This window comes from Primulina huaijiensis, chromosome 16 (genome assembly GCF_012295235.1).
Source record: "Primulina huaijiensis isolate GDHJ02 chromosome 16, ASM1229523v2, whole genome shotgun sequence".
NCBI lineage: Eukaryota > Viridiplantae > Streptophyta > Magnoliopsida > Lamiales > Gesneriaceae > Primulina > Primulina huaijiensis.
In genome coordinates, this window is record NC_133321.1 from 1,066,248 (window position 1) to 1,086,834 (window position 20,587).

Below are 20,587 nucleotides of genomic sequence, written 5' to 3' on the forward strand. Positions count from 1 at the left end.
TGTTTATTTAGATATCTTAAAATACCATGTCAAAGTGACAACTGAAAAACGGCATTCTACAATAAATATTTAATGACGAAAGAAAAAAAGAGGTGGCATGTGGCATCCAATGATTGGTGAACGGCTCATTATAAATTAGAAAAATTGGAACTCTACCCCCAACTGCCAACAACTTTCATTACACATTGGACTTCCCTATGCTTCAAAAGTCAATCTTCATTGTAATTTAATTCTCCGTTTGAAATTCTCCCAAGTACCAATTTCGTCAGCCATTAATATATATACATACAATACTCAATTAAATCAATTTCAAAACTTTATCCTCATCAGAAAAAATCGCACTTGTTTTCAGTTTCTTGATCATGGCTTCGGTTTGCTTCGCTGTTTTTCTTGCAGTTTTACTAGCTTTCCAATTCTCTGCTGCCACTGCCATCTTTCATTCATTCTGGCCACCTTTCTTTGGTTTGTATCTGTACAATTTCTAGTCATCTTTTTCATGAAATAATATTCGAGAACTTCTTTCTTATTTCAACTGGACGAGGCTTTTGCTTTAGCGTGAGATAGAAATAGAATTGACACGGATTTTTGAGACGGAAAAATGTGCTTTGGAGAGGAATTTTTCCTTCTCTGAAGCCCTGTTTTCTTGCAGTGGCACTCTGGTTTAGGCCACTACACGCTAGTACGCTACTCGGGACGTTGGCGTGTTCCATAACTTTTTATTTTTTGAAAGCAGGTTCCGTAACTTTTGAGAGAGAATATATTTGCTGCTACTTTTTGGTATTGCGTTTGTTTGTTACCATCTTGCCGTTCGATGATGCCGATTAGAGACAAATTATGCGCACACATGGTTCGTGGTCGTACTCATGGAAAACGTCTCGGAGGCTTCTGTTCTAGTTCCGTATAATAAAATAGAAATAATTATATAATTTCAAATGAAAAAAATTAGGAAAATTTGAAAAAATTACAGAAAAACATTCCGCAGCCGCGAATTCGTCTTTCCGTTCCAATGATGGAGTGGTTGAGGGGTTATCGAGTTTAGTCTACGCATATATATATTCTCACACACATATATATGTATATGTGTACATGCATGTATCATCAATCTGGGAGTGGCTTCCGTAACACATATATGTATGTGATTCTTACAAAGAAATTGATACTGTTTATGAATATTTTGTTGTTTTGGGGAATAGGCAATGCATGCCAAGAAAATTTGTGTGGGAGAGGAAACTGTACGGTTTCGAAAAATGGCGCTTTCGGGTACGAGTGTATATGCGACAAGGGATGGAGACAAGCTTTTACTGAAGAAGATGACGACTTAAAATTCTTGCCTTGTGTGATTCCCAATTGTAAGTTTTCTCAATTATTCAGTTTTTAAGAAAAAGTATATCTGCATATCTGTTCTCAACTAATTCAACTACAGTTGAATCGGGAAATTTTCGGGAATAACTTTGGTCGATTTGTTTTTTGAAACATAACCCCGAAGTAGTATATCTGCATATATTGTCTCAACTAATTGAACTAGAGCCGATTTTGTCCATTCTCTGTTTTGTTGGGATCTATTATCTATATTAATTTCAGGAAAAATTATGAAATGATTGATGTATTTGAGAAATACCCCTTGCAGTAAGTAATAACATATTTTAAAATGCCGATGTTTTACGCCAAATCAGATAAGTTGGTAGAGTATCTTGATAATCTATAAGTCAGTTACTCAAGGGTTTATGTTTCCTCTTAGAAATTATTGCTACAATGTTGACAAATATTTTATAAAAATATTATCTTAATTTCAAGAATGATATATAAAACTCTGTTCTACAGGTACACTAAACTACACCTGTGCAACTACTCCTTCCCCAGTGCAGAACAGAAGCGTGAAAGCTAAATCTATTTTCGATCGTAACTATAAGCTCTCAAACTTCATTACAAGTTCATATTTGTCATCAAGAATTTGTTTAGTTAAAAGATACATTGTTTTTGCTTTATAGCTTGCTTCTGGACTGATTGTGGAGGTGGTACCTGCAACCAGACCTCGCCGTTCACATTCGCTTGCGAATGTGAAGAGGGTTACTATAATCTGCTCAATTCCACAGCATTTCCATGCTACAAACAATGTAAGAACATCACAATAAACAACTTGTATAGAGCTTAGTAAGAAGCGACTATATCTGGCACAGGTTATGGTAGTAGAAAGCGAGGACAAGTGCGCGAGCTATGTGTGCAATCAAGTCCTACTTGTCAAGTTTCATGAGCCTAAACTCAAGTTCAACAAAAAAATTGAGACTGAACTTGAGCTCAGACTCATCGAGCCAAACTAAAGAGACTCCACGTCAAACTCAGCTTGGCTCACAAGTTGTCTTGAACTGACATGTTCATGAGCTCAGATCACATTTTGTTTAAAAAATATTATTAATTAAAAAAAAGCTTTGAGTTTGTGAGCCATAACTTAAGTTTGAGCTTGCCACAAGCTTGAACTTGCACACATAACATTGAGTTCGATTTGGCTTGAGTTCAGCTGGCTCAACAAGCGCACAAAGCAGTGGGCTCGATTTGTTCCCCTAGTATCGACTCAAGCACGCGGCAATAGCAATTATTGGTTTAGGATACAATTAAATGGACAGAACTAAAATCGATCTTGACTTGCATTATTAGGTTCGATAGGAGGAAACTGTCAGAATCTCGGACTCAACTTTAACACACCATCAAGTTCTTCAGGCACTTCTCCATCAACTAATTTGGACGAACAGAGTACAAGTCATGGTGAGACCACACCCTTGAAATATTTTCTTCAATTTTACTATTATTTTCCCTCATGTCAATTTTTTTGTTCGGTAACAGCGACTACGTTAAACACGAGAGTTGATTTTACTTGGTCAATTACAATGGTGACAAGTTTTGCTCTGGTTGTGTGGAAGCATAATTAGGATACAGAGCGGCATTCTATGTACATTTCACCATTGAGACATGAGATATGGTTTGTGTTCTATTTCTGTCAGCTGTATGGTTTTATTGTACAATATTAGGATGAATATTTTATACTGCAGGCAGTCACTTGTAATATAGACCACATGATTCTTTTACAGACTTCAGTTGCACGTTTTAATTTTTGTATTTGTTTCCTACTTCTATGAAAGATTTTCCTAGTCAATTTCATAACCTTTTCTACATGTTTCTAACCAAAACATTGGGTGGTAGCTATAGAAGATTAGGTTAAGACTGAATACAAAAAATATGGATATACCGTAAGAGGCTAGTATGCAAACGTTCCTGACTCCAATGAAATGAAGAGACTATATAAACCAACAGGACAGTGTTATTAAGATTGAAATGAAAAATTGTTAATAACTGGGACATAAATTTCAAATACAGGCTCTAGAAAGGATTAGTAAAGTACAGCCGATTGGCTATACCATCAAATACTAGTCATAGGGCGGCAAACTGGTCCACAGTCTTGGTTTTATTATCTGCCGGCATTAGTTTCTCAATTTCTATCGACCATTGTCCAATAAAATCGAGTTTGGTAACGAACAAAGAAGTAAAAATTTCTGGATAGTAAAAGCAGACTGAGCATTTATCTGTACAATGGCCAATTATAGGATTATCCCGAGAATATTCCTGAATTTCATATCACCAATAAAACAAAAATTCCAAGGCACCAACTCCAGATTGACATCAATATTCAATTAACTTACCGGAAAATCGTAAAGATTGAAAGATAAATCCAAACCTAAGAGCTTTTATTCATTATTCATGTATTTTAGTCCGTTCAAAATCATCCCTATGTATCGTATATATCTAAACAAGAACAAAAGATCTCATACTTCCTCAAAAACTTGATCAGAAAAGACTCTGCTTACCCGAAACATTCGAATTATAGTCTCCGGAAACTTGAGCTGGAAGGTGCAGAAGACCCACCAGAATTATTAGAAACATCAACCCACGACTCCATAGCTCAAAATCAAGACTCAATTTCCCTCATCGGTCCCAAAGAGCTTCATACGTGACAATGGCGTCCTCAAATACCCTTCCACCTCAAATTTCTTAGGTGAAAGCTCACGATACTTAGCAAACTCCTCCCTAGCCTCTACATTCTTATCCAGCAAACTAAAAATCATCCCTTTACAGAAATAAGGCCGAAAATCATTTGGATCCTCTTTCAAAATCTCATCGTAAGTTAGCAACGCCTTATCCACATTCTTTTGCAAGAACTGCATTTGCGCCATTATCAACTTCACATCCCTAGCTTCCTTCGTCTTGTTCCCCGTCTCAGCAAAGGTCAATGCGTCCTCCAATCTCCGCATCACCGCATCCCCTTCTCCCGACTTATCCATCAACAACGCGTTTTCGAACAAAGCCTCATAAGACAATGGGTCTTTCGTCAAAATCTCCTCGAGGGCATCGCGGGCTTCTTGAATTTTTCCCAACTCGTTCAAAACTCTAGCCATCAGGAACTTCCATTCAAGATTTTCAGGCTGAGCGTAGGATAGTTGTCTCAAAATAGCCAAACCCTCCTCATCCTCGCCAGCTTCCAGTTTCTGCTGGAGAAGCGATTTCAACGCGTCAATGGCTTCCGAATTGGATTCCAACAACTGGGCCAGAGGAGAATTTGTTGAAGGACCTTTCTTTCCTTCAATCGTTTCTTCCTCCCCAGAACCCGATTCAGCGAACTCTTCGGTTACACCCGCCGGCGGCGACAAAATATCTGCTTTGGAATGCAAAAATGGGAAGCTACCCCAGGCGGCAGCGGCGAAGACAACTGCTGCGGCGGCGCTTTTGAGGCTGAAAATGGAGGACTTGGGAGGATCAGATGGTGGCACGGAACCACTACAACTTGCTTTAACCGTGAATTTCTTGGTCATAGAGTGTGAAAGAAGCTTGTGCGGCGGATGAAGATCGGTGGTAATGGAAGAATCGTGAAGCTTAGGGGGCATTGGATTGGAACGAATGAAGGTAGAATTCATGGTTCTGAGTTCCGTTAGGGTTTCGTTCTGAAAATTTGAATGTTTCAATTTCAGGAAGAAGGAACCAAATGGAGAGCTGCAGCGCAGGCAGGCAGACGGGAAGGGACTATTTCACCAAACATAGTGGAATAATAATAAAATTAATTAATACGTTCTATTTAATTTCATATATACAAAAATATATTAATTATATATATGTCCATGGATTTGAAAATGGAAACCTCAAACCTCAATTAAGATTCAAACCTCAATTAAGATTCAATGATATTGAAATTTCCTGCTTATGGCGCGTCAATCTCACAAAATTTTGGGATAAAATTCTCCGAAAAGATCCTGATACAGGAAAAATTGATACATACGAGAGTCTTTATCAAATCGAGGAAAAAATTCAACCCTATATAAACAGGACTATTATAAAAAAACAAGAATAAGAAAAAGGACAAGAGTCTTTAAATTCTTTTAAAATTATTAGTCAGAAATATTCTGATATTTACTCCAAATAGAAAATAATTGATTTATATATTCAGGAAATGAAAAAGGATTTTGTTGAAACATTTTATATTCGCAATCTTGATTTTGATGTTAACAAAACTTGTTATTTTGTTTCTAACGATTTATCGAGAGCGCAAGAAACTGAAACTGATCAGACTTCGAACTGATCAGTTACCGAGCCAAAAATGAAGCTTTCGAAAAACAAACTGAAAGTATCAACCGATTGCCCAAACTGAATCAGCTCAACTGATATATCAAAGAACAGTGCAACTGATTGTCCAGCTGATAGGTGATTCAGCAGGAGAACTTCAGAAGCCCGGTCAGTTGATGAAGATCCCAGCTGACCAGTTCAACTGAAAGAGTGAAATCAGTTCAACTGACGAGTCAACTGATTTTACCAGCCCAACTGAAGATCAGTTCAGGTGACCAGTTAGGAGCATCAGTTGGAAATCAATCAGTTGCAGATCAAGACAAGCTTATCATAGTGGATTCCACCTACGCACAAAGATACAAAAACAACTGTACGATCAAGGTACAATAATGGACGTTGCAGCAATACTTAAAGACAAAATGTTCCAGAATGTTTGTCGGAAAAGTCGAGACATGAATATCAAGGAACGCATTCAAGCTGCAACAGATAAAATTATTGAATCTCACTGTACGATCAGTTTCCTGCCTATAAATAGAAGATCAGTGAAGACCAACAAAAAAAGAAGAACTAGGGTGTGTGAGATAGAGAAGGCATGCTTAAAAGTTCTATCAGCTTCGTATAGAAGCCCTATGTCCCTCCGTGTGATATACATTGTTCCGTTCTTACACATGCACACACAATCACTCACATATATCAGAGAGTTGAGCTTATTGAATAACTGAGTGAGTTTTGCACAAAAATAATAAAATTGTGTATGTAGTATTTCACACACAGACATTATACAAGTGTTGGCTGGAAGGTGTTGCTTTCAGTCTAGACTAGGAGTTCAGTTAGGCAGTACAGTAAGTCCTAAGTCGAGTGAGTTTGTACAAGTCATTGTATAGATCAAAGTCTTCTAGTGTATTCTATCCGAGGAGGTAGAAGGGGAGACGTAGGAGCAGTTGAAGTCTCCGAACATCCATAAACATATCTTGTGTATTTAAATGTTTAACTATTGTTTTCAAACTGATTTGATCAGTCAGAACATCCGTCAGTTCAATTTTCCACCATAACTGAACTGATATATGCCAACAACTGATTCCCTTTATTATCAGTTATTCAGTTGCACAGTATATAAAATATATCAGTTTTTCTTAACGAAGAATTACTTCTAGTGTTTTCCGCTTGATTTATAATCAAACTCGATTTAATTCATCGGTGTAAACATTCTTAGAACACGAGCTATTGAAGTTCGTGGAGAAAATATTGTGTTTGAAGCACCTTCGCAAGTGTACACACGATCCTAACAGATCTTTTCAAGAATATTGGTTGCACAGATTCAAAATCAGGCAAATCAATGGCTTCAGACTCTAATGATACTGAATTCATTAATCTAATGAAAGCGCATGATGACCAAGACGCTCAAGATCCAGAGGATGATATGCCTGAAGATATTTCCATCAATAATGCCTTTGTTTATTAGTGGGGCACAGTTGAGTTTGCTCTCTTATCTCTCTTCTCTCTGTAATATATTTGAAGTACTGAATAAAAGCTCAATATTCTGCTGTATAAATTTGTAAGTTTAATTTTTGTTTTTTATTTTTAATTTTTGTCTTTATGTTAAAAATAAATAATATATAGAATATAGCCTGAATGACAGGCTAAATTATTTGTGCTAAATCATGGCCTTACTATGATATGATCTATATTTATTTTGTAACTTGTAATTAATATGAGATATAAAAAGATTTATTTAAGTTTTGGAATTCTGAAAATTAATATAAGATTTTTTTGTTAAAACATAATGTAAGAGATGAACAAGTAGATGGTAAACACAAGGTTCGAGTTTAACCAGTAAACTATGAATTCATGTTGCAGCCCTTTACTTTGCTTAGCCGAGAAAGGACGTTTAAAGCGTTTGTAAGTGATTTTTATGAATTTATGTTTCTGAAGTGGACCTCGTTAAAATCTTTTGTTGTTTAATTTCTTTGGTATATCTTTGATAAATCTTTTTATGTTTTATAAAATATCGATATGTGAATCTTATATTAATTATTATTTCAAGAATTAAATGTCTCTTTTTTCTGTCTCAATTTTATTCCAAGCTTCAAATGAATATATTAATTATATATTTGTCAAAATTTATTTATTAATAAATAATAAAAATTAAGGATAAATTTCAAATGGCGTACTATATTTAGCTTGTAAACGTTGAAGCCCGGCTGCAACCTTATTTTATTTTACTTTTTTAATAAATTATTAAATTAATAATAAAAAATTTATAAAAAAAATAGGAGTGAATGGGAAGATTTGTTTGTTGTAAATTAATGGTCAAGATTATTTTAGACTTTAAAAATAAAATATCATTAAAAAAAACTAAAATCATCATTGCCTTTTAATTATGTGTGTTTAAATATGTATGTGCATTATTTTTTAATTATGTGTGTTATTTTTTTAAATGCTTTTAAAATTATGCATAAGCTTTTAAATTTTAATACGAGTAATTTTAAAAAAAATTCAATAAAAAGTAGTTTTATTCTGTGTTTAAATACTCAATTATTTAATGAAATAAAAAAATAATATTTTTTAATTAAAAATTTAATATTTCAACATCATCTCTGTAACAATCATCTCATCATCGCATAATCATGAAATGATTTTATTATCGCTTACATAAGCAAGTAATGACACCATCGAACATGCTCTTATGGATCAAACGGGTTTAACCCGCCATATATGGAAAGCAATATTTTTTTAAAAAAATGAATAATTAAAGAATTTAGTTTCTATTATTTCCAAAGTAGTATATTACTCGTGCGATACACATAGTATTAAAATTAGTACGTATGAGCGTTTAAATAATTACTTAAAATTGTTGATATAATGAATATATTTATTTATTATATAATTTTTTTTACTATTTGAGATAAAATTCAAAAAATGATATCAATCATGCCGTCAAATTGAATTATTTACCATTACATTCGATATATTGATTTAATGGAACGATTACTAATAAAAAAATATTAAAAATAATATATTCTTTGTCTATCAAAATTTTAAATCATAAATAAATTATTTTCATAAATTAAAAATACATTTATTAGATGAAAATTTTGATTAAAATTTTTTTTTTGGTAATTTTAAAAAATATTAATACTAAATTTCTAATTAAATAATAATAATATTAATACAAGAATAGTTAATATATCAAAAATTCACTATGACATTCTTCACTAAAAAGTTGAAAAGCATAATATTATATAAAAATTTATGTTGTATTTAGAAACTCTAACAATCTTTTTTTTGATGATAACAAAATTTGTTATTGTGTTTCTAACATATTTACTCAAGCTGTAGTTGTTAACTCATGATGGAAGTTAAAACTTGAATTGAGCCAAACTGAAAATCTGGAGAGCTGTAGTGTTTTGATGTATCTCACAATTCGATGATTCAAATGGCCAGCCACAAAAACGGCTGAATAGAAAACAAAATTTGGGACAAGTTATATTTCACATCAGTTTGGCTAAATCAGATTTTATCTAGGCCAACAAATGTCAGTAAAGGTCACCAGTTTAACTGATCAACAAGGATCAATTGGACATGAGTAGTTGTGATATTTTAGTCAGCCTGATCAGCTCGATTATCCAAATGGGATGATGCAGTATGCGTTACGAAGCTAAGATGATTATCTACAAATCATCGCTACAAGTCAAAGTTTGAATCGGAGTATAAGATATTGATAAAAGACGATGAAAATACTAGTCCTGCACAGGCTAGAATCAGCCTGCTGATTTCAGCAGACCTCATCAGTTTGGTTCAATCCAGTTGACAAGCCTAACTGAATGATCATTCTAACTGACGAGCCCAATTGGCAGCGAACCTCAAAATTAGTTAGGCTCGGGAAAAGTGGCCAGCGAGACGAAAATGATCGTTTCAATATCAGAAACAGTACAGAATCTTTCCCGACGATCATATTCTTGTTTTCGACGTTCGTATCATTGTTGGAAGTTATAAATACGCTTTGAAAGGGGATTCAAAGCATAAAAAATCTATATGAAAAATAAGCTAGAATGAGGGAAAACTCAAGTGTGATGATACATGTAAGGTCTAGAAATTCAAACGACGTAACCTAACTGCATGCAAATCTAAGATTTTATTAAAATGCTTATTTAATGATTTTTAAATGCTTTTTTATGACATGAATATGTGTTTTGAAATGTATTTGCATGATATATTGTGGTTATAGTGTTACACATCGGTTTTACCTGAATTCTACACGAAAATACGCAATTTTATAGTCATGTTTCTCACGTTTCTTGACTTATGTTGAAGGGGCTGCCAAGACTCGAGGTTTAGGAGTGATGTGATAGTAGATATGAAAGAACGTATGTGCTGCTCTTGAGGTCGATGAAAGTTTGAGGAAGAACAGATCGTTTCCCGTGTTTGTGGCTCGATTTTGGAGAGTTTGGGTAGTTCACGTGTATTCAAGGGCATGGGGTTGAGGTCATGTCTAAGGTAGTGCAGGAAGGTTTGGTTGTGGTTTAGGATGGGTTAGTTCGAGCCTAGTCCGGGCCGGTGAGTGCCGGATGGTTTGGCTTTGAGGTGGAGATTTGGGGTTTTTGCCCGCAGGATTAGCACCGCCGCGCTGCCCTTTCAGCGTTGCAGAGCTTGAGCTTCGGCTCTTGTAGAGCCGCAGCGCTGATGCATGGCACCTAGGCACTTACAAGCGCCGCAACGATACTCAGCCAGCGCCTAGGCGCTAGTCCTGCACTTAAGAGTATCTGATTTTGATGATAATTGTTTGTTTTGGGTGTTGTTATGGCATTGTGTTCAAGGTTGTTGACGGTTTAATTGGGTCATACAGGGTTTGGTTAGGATCTTTTGAAATATGGTTTAAGTTTGATTAAGTTCGAACTAAAACGGGGACTCCGGTCTAAGTTTTAAGCGAATTATAGAAGCTAAGGTTTGAGCTCAAGTTTACGTCTAAGAAATGGTTACAATTATGTTTGTTGTAAGGCGTTCGATAAGTGTGATTGGGAACCTGTCATTTTTACAGCTAAATATGTTAGCAGTCCTGGCAGTGCCCTAACAACTGTTCATGCATTTTTTTAAAATGTATACGTAGATATTAAACACAGATTTTTATGTTAATGTTAGAAACACGTAGCATGCTTGATTTTAAGAAAATGTTTGTATATGTATGTGTTTTACAAGTGTTGTCACTTTGATTGTTGCACTCCCAAGAGCAGGTTGTCCACAAGTAGTATAATTCGGTGAGTCCGATATCGTATCCACATGGAAGCTAAGGTAATTACAAGTCCACTACAATGTCTTTTTGTTTTGTTTTTGTTTTTGTTTCTTTTTAATTTTAATTGTTTGAATATTTAATGGGTAAATTTTAATTGTTCAAATTTTAATTTAAGTAGTTGAGATTAAAGGATCCACTCTTGGTATTTTAATAAAGTTAATATTAACGAACAATATTGAAATCCACTTAATAAAATGGTTCCAATATATTAAATAATCATATTTATATTATGTTATAAATTATTATCTTATAAGTATATAATATATACCAAAACTTATAAATGTGGTCAAGTATTTATTGTGCTATATATATTTGTAAACACTAAATCAAGGTTCCCACTTTAAATGGTTGGTAAAACCAAACAAACATTTAAATGGTACCAATAAATTAATACTATGATATATTCATATATAATAAATCAAGGAATCCAAGTTAAATGGTTGGTAAAACCAAACTAACATTTAAATGGTTCCAAGAATTTAGTGTAACATATAGCAACAATAAATCAAAACTCCCACTTATAAGTAGGGTATAAAAATGCTTAAAGAAATAAATATAACATAAACAATAAATAATGATTAAATAATATAAAACATAGATTCTTACCTTTTAATAACCTTATTATNATGTGGATAATTGAGTTGTCTAGTTGTGGTATTTTTTTCAAACCATTTGACCAAGGAATTTGAGAGATATGGTCAAAATACTAGAGCATGGTAAAACTGCCACTCCTTTGGTAACTTTATTTGTTGCTTAATTTGATCCCAATTGTGAGAGGATTTTTATCTCATGCTTGTCAACAATATTGTAGATATTATAATCAACTTTCTACAGGTCCAAGAATCATCTTAATCCCATTTGCAACGCCAAGTTTATTCTTGTTTTATCGAACCTGTAAAAAATAGTAAAAACTTGTAATTACACAACAACTTATATTTTATACAATTTATTATAAAACATATAATATTTAAACATTTAATAAAACAAAAACTATATAATTATATTATAAAACATTTAATTAATGTACAATTTTTATGTTTATCAACAAATGGTGAATATGATGACATGTTTTTGAAGGTAAGAAGAGAGGGAAAAATGTTTAAATCTTCAATATTCAGACAGAATAACATAAAAAGCACGTTAAAGAATTTATCATTGCCATGAATAGACAACTTCACAGTAGTAATGCATAACCCAACATAACCCTTCTGTGTATCTCAGAACCTGCAAAAAATCAAATACATATGCATTCATTTCCACAATGTACACCACTACATCCAAATTTGATTAAATTAGGATGATGAAAGTTTGCATAGAACATAATAAAGCTGAAACTATATTTGGTCAGTAAAGTTTTTGAACCAAAGATAAGGTTAGAACAACTTACCACTTCTCTTCGTACTGCTTCCAATTCGTTGGGAGTTATTGCTATTGGAGTACCGTTTTCTTACACCCAAGACACAGTGGAAGTTTAAAAATTTTGTTTTGAAGTTCAAAATTTTCCCTAGGCATCGTATGATTTAAAACATTCACAGGGTGTTCAGATATGTTTACCTTTATATGTTTAACGTTGGACATGACCAAACCAGTCTGTGATTAGTAGAGTTGGCCTTTTTTGTAAATCCCAACGAACGGATTTGATCGTCTAATCGAGTCAACAATCGGTGACTGAGTTCCTCATTTAGATCACACTAGAGATCTAAAAGATTTAGCGTCGATATTGGATTGCCATAATTTTACATGTCCGGTGGGGTTGTAGCGTCATCGGGGAGGCGCACGATGGAGGGGTGGTGGTCGAAAACTCCTTGTGAAATAAANATACATATATAAAATTAAATGTCTCTTAATAAATTTCTATTAGAATTCTTTGTTTTAGTTATTTAAAATTCTCGTCTAGTATTTTCTTCTTGAAAATACCATGTCAAATCAAGTGTTGATAATGCAAATATATATACATATAGACATATATAAAATTAAATGTCTCTTAATTAATTTCTTAATTATCTAATAGTTAATTAATTAATTCTAGACTCCTCTATAATATTGCATGAGAATCTTGTGCATACAGTAGTCATAACTACTAACATTATTATTTAATTAATAAATTATAAATTTACTAAATAAATAATTGTCAACTCATTACAACCCCGATCGACGATCAGACAACGTCAATATGTCGAGGATAAAAATCTTGTTCATATAATGAAAATTGAAATTTCGATGATCACAATTTTCACTGATCCATTTTTTATCTCCATCAAACTATAGTAACCAAATTAAACTCTTTGAATTTGACTATCTCAACAAGAATACATAATCCAATCCTTGTGTGACCTTTAATAGTTCTAGAAAACAGCTAACCATGGGTTCACAACTATATTGTGACTCAAAATAACATTTTTCTTATTCGGGCTTACCCAATTAGCCTGATTCTTTTCATTAACCCCTTGATCAAGAAATCCATAGCTCATGTCTTATTGCACCCATCGGATCATTGTAAGAGTGTCTATTAGCATCGCCCTATGATCCCTAGGTATAGCTGATAGTGTCTGCAAGAACCTTAATTTATTATTAGTGTACAATACGGTCCCATTAACTCATATATCACGATCAGATCTGCAAATATTGGTATATTGAGAGTTGCAAATGAATTTGATAAAGATATGATGTATCTTTGAGTAATAATGGTGACATGGTATGTGTAATTAGGAAAACACCTTTACCTAAAGCATATGTCTTGCTCTGGCCAGAAAGTAATTACACTATTAACTCATAAGATCACATATGATATCTTCACCCATAGGAAAATGTTGAATCCCCAACTATAATGCATTAGATCCTATGTATTTCTAACGACACCCAACCTCGTCACCTGATGACCCTAAATAGAGTAGGTAAACGAGTCAAAGTACAGTTCTAGTATGCAAAACCTCCATGTTATCTCAAGTCATAGGACTAATGGTGTACATCCATAACCGCAGATTTTTACACTCTATAAGTGATAACCATTTGAAAAGTTCGAGTGAGGATTGTTTAGTTTATCATCAAATGATCACTCATCTGTATGAACAGACATCACCATACCCTTACCAAAGAAACATGAAGCTTACATCACATATGCTAGTATCAAGGTCAAGCGACCATTATCCTTATTTTAGGCGGATGATTCGACTAGTAACCTGTTTAGAATATATAATGCATTTCTTAATGAGTTTCGTGATTTCACGTTGCGAGTCAGACCTCATGGTACTTTTTGTATATTCAAGGGCTTTATATATACAGTTTGCATTGGTATACAAATAAAGCAAATGTCACAATTAGATAAAACATTAAAATATTTTAAAATAAATTTTTTTATTTAAGATTCAATAAAGCCAAAGTCACAAGTTGGCTCGCTAGGCACCTATTGCAGAAAATTTTTCTTCGTAATACCTCTATTTCCACCTTGTCTCTCCTAACTTAACCTAGCATAAGCACACAAAAAAAATCCAAACAAAAAGAAGCTGGAAAAAATCCATGTCTATATAAAATTAAGTTAGAATGCATTAGGTGATATCCTCAACATCAAGAAATTCTTCTCTTCGATCGGCAATCAAAGCTTTTCCCAAATGATTGATTAATTTTAATCTTTGGTTAACTCTTATAGGGTAGGCAATATAATGCACTCTCTCAATATACTGCTTGATACCCCATAGATGGGCCCATTAGGATTAGGCCCAAAACGGATTTGGGACCCCTGTCCCATGACCGGCCCAAATATTCTCCTATAAATACTAGGTTTGAGTGTCTAATTCGGAATTCAATATATTGTTTTTCAGTAGAATCGTTAGCTGCTCTCCTCTTATATCCTCAGTCTCTTGAGCGTCGGAGGGGCTACGCCGGGACACCCTCCCGGCCCCTTTCTAACGGTTCTCTTCGTGATTTCAGTCTTAGAGCGAATTCAAAGCCTGCGATGGACTAGCGTCACCTGCTAGAATCAGACCTTAAATTTTCAGTGAGTATCACTTGACGCCGTCTGTGGGAAGACTTGAGCTGAGACATAGAGATGTTAGGCCTAAGAGGAAGCAGAAGAACTAACTCAGCATCGTCATGTCCTCAGACGAGAGCCGAACAACCTCGTCCTGAGACTAGACATGAGCAACCTCGTCCTGAGACGAGAGCCAAACGAGGTCTCTTAATGAGATTGTGGGGAACCTGACCTTGGAACAGTTAGGCCAATTCATTAACAAGACATTAGACGAAGCCATGAAGAGGAACCAAGAATCTAGGTTTGCCGAAGAACAGGCCACTCGCCAGGAACGAGAGGAGAATGTGGAGGGCCGTTAGAGCAGGGTTGAAGAGATGTGGCCTCTCCCAAGTGAGGAAAATCCAGAGATAGAGGAGATGTGGGAGAGATAAGAATGTTGAGACAGCAATTGGGAAACGGAGCTCCAACGCCCAAGAAAGAGAGTCTTTTTTCCCCCGCGATTTTGGAGGAAAGACTTCCCCCAAGTTTTGGACAGTCAAGCGTGAGGGAGTATGATGGGCGTACTGACCCAGAAGAACACTTGGGGAGATTTGAGAATGCAGCTTTGTTACATTAGTACTCAGATGGAGTTAGGTGCAGGTTGTTCTTGGGAACGATTTGAAATCCGCCTCGCAGTGCTTTAATATGCCACATCCCAACTCCATACGATCTTTCGAGGACCTTTCCACTGTTTTCTTGCCCAGGTTTGCTAGCAGCAAAAGGCGTCAGAAAAATTACCTGAGCTTGTTTGTGTAAGAATTCATCCATCGTTTCAACAATGTAGCGCTGGAGATACCAACGGCTACCCTTAACATCATGATAAGTGCCTTTACCCAAGGACTGAGAAGAGGGGAGTTCTTTAAATCGTTGGTCAAGAAACCTCCATCAAGTTATGTTGATCTGCTATCTCGGGCGGAAAAATATGTAAATCTAGAGGATGCCCAACGGCACAAGAGGATGAAGCAGCAGCTCGCGAGAAGTAGGATTGAGGGAGCGGAAAGGAGGCAAGAAGAGAGGCATGGGTGAGAGAGAGGAGGATAAGGATAGAGGTAGAGGACGATTCTCCTCGCATGTTCCGTTGAATAGAAATCATGACAAGGTGATGGAGGTGAGGGAATCAGAGGGGAGGTGGGAAAAAGTGCAGAGGGTTGAGAATGATGCTAGATTGATTCCGCTCGATAGACGAGAGGGATCCTCATCCGGGAGTCGCCCAAGTTCTCTCACGTCCCCTAGGCGAGGTCAGGGCCCTCCTTAGATAAAACATAGGGTAGTAGAGCCGAGAAAGGAGTGGCGGGGTCAAGATGTCCCTCGAGAGCCTGCCGATCCAAGGAAGAGAATGAACGAGGACAACTTTCTTACGAGAGAAATGATTCATATGATCTCGGGAGGTGCTACCGATGGAGACTCCGAGCGAGCTCAGAAAGCACACAGAAGAAGGTTGAAGAACTTTTAGATATCCAGGGATCCAGACTTCCCACAAGATCTTATCATCAGTTTTGGGTAGGAAGACTTCCGGGGCATTGCCGCTCCACATAATGATGCCTTCGTGGTGACGAAAACCATGTCCAATTACGACGTGGCAAGGATCTTTATTGATAATGGAATCTCCGTAAATATTTTGTTCAAGATAACGTTGGATCAGATGAAAGTTGAAGGATTTGAGTTTGATCCAGTCTCTATCTCTCTATATGGGTTCGCGAGATAGGCCATTCAGCCATTGGATCAAATTGTTCTTCCCTTATCCGTGGGGAGTGATCCTTGGCGGGTAACCAAGATGATAACCTTCACGGTGGTAGGCACTCCATCATCGTATAATAGAATCTTGGGACGACCAGCCCTAAAGAATTTTAGAGCCGCAGCTTCCAGCTATCATGAGAAGCTTAAGTTTCTCGTGGGAAAAGGAGTTGGAGTCTTGTGCGGGGACCAAAAAGTCACGTGTCGGTGTTATGAAGGGGTAGTGAGGGAGGAGGGAAAAAGAGCGCGTGTGGAGGTTAACATGATTAGGAAAGGAAGAAGTGAGTGACTTGGTCCTGAGGAAGGAAGAGCAGAGGGGAAAGTTGGAACCAAAGTGGGAGAGTCTTTTCATAGCGATCGAGAAGCTTAATTTTGGAGCTTATTACTTCCGAGTCAGCTCACTGGTCCCCGCCTCTTGTCTCCTCAAACTCGACCTCACCTGCATCGATCAAGTCTAATGAGTCTAAAGACTCAACATTTATAAATTGAGAATAACAAATAATACGTAATAAATCCACATGCATTTTAAAGTAGAGCGTACATACTTAAACTTGAATGTACTTACGTAAACATAAATGTGTCGTCGTAACTTAAAATTTTTCATAAACATACTTGCATCATACATAATTAAATATACATAAACATCATCATTTTGCGTAAAGATATGTTTCAAAGCAAGTGACCCATAACATAAGTGCGCCTGATCAGACTAAACCACAGTACTGGGCTGGCAAGGATGTCCTCTACCACATACATGAGATCCCCGGTCATGCTTTACCGGGTGGTTTGGTCCCTGGTCATGCTTCACCAGTTTCCAATCCTGATCTAAATCCGGTCATAATTTACCGTGGTGGAGAGCTCATCGGCCACGTTCATCGACTTCCAAACCCGTTCCTATTTGGTCACAAGACATTTAGCATACCTCAAAAACATAAAATATTTTCATTTGTACGTCGAACACACTTAAAAACATCGAGGTCTTCGTTGGAAAGTTCTGGAAATGCTGCCCTAACCACAGCAGCAAATATTCAGGAGATCTCAACGAAGCCTGCAACTAAAACTTGAGAAAACGTGAAAAAGATACACAAATTTTCATAGCTTGAGCGTTTTACGATAAAAATCATATCTCTCTCTTTTCTCATTGAAAAATTACAAATTTTCTATCAAATCAAAGATAACACAGAGTAATACAAATCATATGTTGAAAAAATTTCAAGAAAACCAACCTATAAGTCGCAGAATTCAAAATAACAGAGGGTTACGGGTTTTGTGACACAGAAATTTCACATCTTGAGCGATTTTACGATAAAAATCATGTCTCCCTCTTTTCTTATCAGGAAATTACAAATTGCTATCAAATCGAAGATAACACAGAGTAATACATATCATATGTTGAAAACATTTCCAGAAAACCAAACTATAAGTTGTAGAATTTGAAATAACAGAGAGTGAAGGGTTTTGTGACACAGAAATTTCATAGTTTGAGCAGTCCCACAAAAATGATCGTAACTCACTCAGTTCTTGTCCAAAAATTACGACTTTACTGTCAAATCAAATATATCAAAGAGTACTATGTTTTATATGTTGAATATTTTTCGAGAAAGTGACCGAAAATTCACAGTACTCGATATGACAGCAGACTTAATTTTGAGATCTAAAATTTTGATCCAAAATCGTTTTAAACATTTTTACTCAAACTTTCGCATAACATACATGGATTTTCATACAATATACATCAAAATACATACTACGGTAAGATCGGTGCAAAAATAAAAGAATATACATGTCTTTGCGTCTAAACGCTCGGAAATGACGAATACTGGCGCGGTGGAATACGGGAGATGACCGGGGGACGCTTGGTATACGATTCTTGCTCGAAAAATCAACGTGGATCTTCATAAATTTTGAAATGAAGAGGGGTTGAGATGGTGGTTGCTGAAAGAGCACAAGAATCCTATTAATCTTCTCCAAAGAAAACGTGTAGTGTGTGTTTTGTGTGTGTGTGTGTGTGTGCGTGTGTTAGTGTAGATTTAGGTGAAAAAAATTTCTTAATTAATTAATTAACTAATTAGGGGCTATAAGTTCTTAATTAAATAATTAGTAATAAAAATAATACTATTCAAAGATTAAATAAAATAATTGAATACCAAGTTTCAAGTTTAAAATCTCCAAGTTTTCAAATTGGTATTTGAAAAGTTTAAAACATTAAAATCACATAATAAAATAAATTAAACTTTAAATTGCTTAAAATTCCAAAAAAATCAATTACAATACTATTTTTCTTCACTTAAAATAAAATACCACATTTTCATAAATTGCCAAAATCGTCACCGATCTTTTTTCCCGATCCCGCATCGATTATTCGCCTGAAACATAAAACTCAATAAAATATTTTAACGTGCATCAAATAAACATGTAATAATATAAAATAATGCAAATCATAAATCATGCATCGTTAAAAATGGTTTTTAAAAAATTAAATAAATAATTTAACCAATAATAAAAACACATATTCATGCAATAAACATGCTTTTAATACATTAAAACAATTAAATAAAATACAAAAAAAATTTAATAACTTGCATGCATATGGTTTACGTGGACCTTCAAATTTTCGGGACGTTACATATTTCGTTTTTGAATTTTTTCTATTTAATCGGTTGAAATTTAATAAAGCCGACTTCTTATATTAAGTTCGTGGATGTTATTTTATTATGAGGATGATATGAGTTAAATTTTACCTACTGAGGCTGAGCTTAGTAGAAGAGAAGAGCTGAGGATACCGAAAATTAAATTTTACCTACTAAGGCTGAGCCTAGTAGAGGAGAAGAGTTGAAGAGACTGAAAATTAAATTTTACCTACTAGGGCTAAGCTTAGTAGAGGAGAAGAATTGAGGAGATTGACAATTAAATTTTACTTACTTGGGCTGCGTCTAGTAGAGGAGAAAAATTGGAGAGATTGAAAACTTTTATTTTCCTTCTGAGACATCGACTAGCAGAGGAGTTAGAGGGTGAGGATGTTGAAATTTCATTTTCATGCTAAGGCCCGATTTAGCAGAGGAGTTACGAGACGATGAGATGAGAGTTTTATTTTTCTGCTAAGGCATTGCCTAGCAGAGGAGTTAGAGAGTGAGGAAGTTGAAGTTTCATTTTCCTGCTAAGGTCCGGTTTAGCAGAGGAGTTACGAGATGAAGAGGTGAGACTTTTATTTTCCTGCTAAGGCATCGCCTAGCAGAGGAGTTAGATGATGAGGAGGTTGAAGTTCCATTTTCCTGCTAAGACTCGACTTAGCAGAGGAGTTACGAGATGATGAGGTGAGAGTTACATTTTCCTGCTAAGACATCGCCTTCTAAAAGTCTTCTTCGTGATTTCAGGCTTAGAGCCAATTCGAAACTTACACTGGGACTAGCGTCACATGCTGGAATCGGACCCTAAATTTTCAGTGAGTATCACTATTCATACTAAAAAAATAGTAAAAATAAAAATCTTCATCATGTAATTAGAAGCCAACCTCAGACAGACCATTGTATCAATGCAAAAAAAAAAAAAAAAGAAATAAAAAAGAATATACAACCACATATAGATTGCCACGGGGAGTGTATATGCTCAAATTTATCTTATCGACATAATAGTAATGATGTAACCCGAATTCATATGACGTTAACCTAGAATTAAAAAAATGTTAACTTGTGTGTCAATCTAAATGTGTATTTACCATGAATCTTTAATAAATGCACAAACAAACTAGCTAGAATTTGGAAAACTTACTGAATGCATGGTAAAATTAATTAATGTAATAAAAATTGAATTGAGGGTAATTTCCGAGACATTAAAAAAACCCAATACAATTAAAACTCCTTAAAATGGAAGGATCGACGATACACTAACATGAGTAATCCAATGACCCAAAATCATTTGGGCATGTGGGAGTTGTCGACTCGTATCATATAATA

At 35.3% G+C, this 20,587-nt stretch overlaps 2 protein-coding genes across 2 annotated transcripts; one reads left to right on the plus strand and one right to left on the minus strand.

The window, feature by feature from the left end:
* The first annotated feature begins 291 nt into the window (after positions 1-291).
* LOC140961926 (uncharacterized) lies at positions 292-3,103 on the plus strand. Its single transcript, XM_073420713.1, has 6 exons — positions 292-462; positions 1,194-1,349; positions 1,822-1,899; positions 1,989-2,114; positions 2,653-2,760; positions 2,839-3,103. The coding sequence occupies exons 1-6, from the start codon at positions 363-365 to the stop codon at positions 2,922-2,924; spliced, it is 654 nt and encodes a 217-aa protein (XP_073276814.1). The 5' UTR covers positions 292-362; the 3' UTR covers positions 2,925-3,103.
* A 613-nt stretch (positions 3,104-3,716) lies between these two features.
* LOC140961925 (protein SLOW GREEN 1, chloroplastic-like) lies at positions 3,717-5,101 on the minus strand. The gene has a single exon (XM_073420712.1). It carries the CDS (start codon positions 4,959-4,961, stop codon positions 3,966-3,968), a length of 996 nt encoding a protein of 331 aa, XP_073276813.1. The 5' UTR covers positions 4,962-5,101; the 3' UTR covers positions 3,717-3,965.
* Positions 5,102-20,587: the final 15,486 nt, after the last annotated feature.

Bases quoted from the DNA above. Each gene is read 5' to 3' on its own strand.
- LOC140961926 (XM_073420713.1), top strand. From the start codon at position 363: ATGGCTTCGGTTTGCTTCGCTGTTTTTCTTGCAGTTTTACTAGCTTTC. The intron at 463-1,193 runs GTTTGTATCTGT...TTTGGGGAATAG, and splicing joins ATTCTGGCCACCTTTCTTTG to GCAATGCATGCCAAGAAAAT. The intron at 2,761-2,838 runs GTGAGACCACAC...GTTCGGTAACAG, and splicing joins CGAACAGAGTACAAGTCATG to CGACTACGTTAAACACGAGA.
- LOC140961925 (XM_073420712.1), bottom strand. From the start codon at position 4,961: ATGAATTCTACCTTCATTCGTTCCAATCCAATGCCCCCTAAGCTTCAC.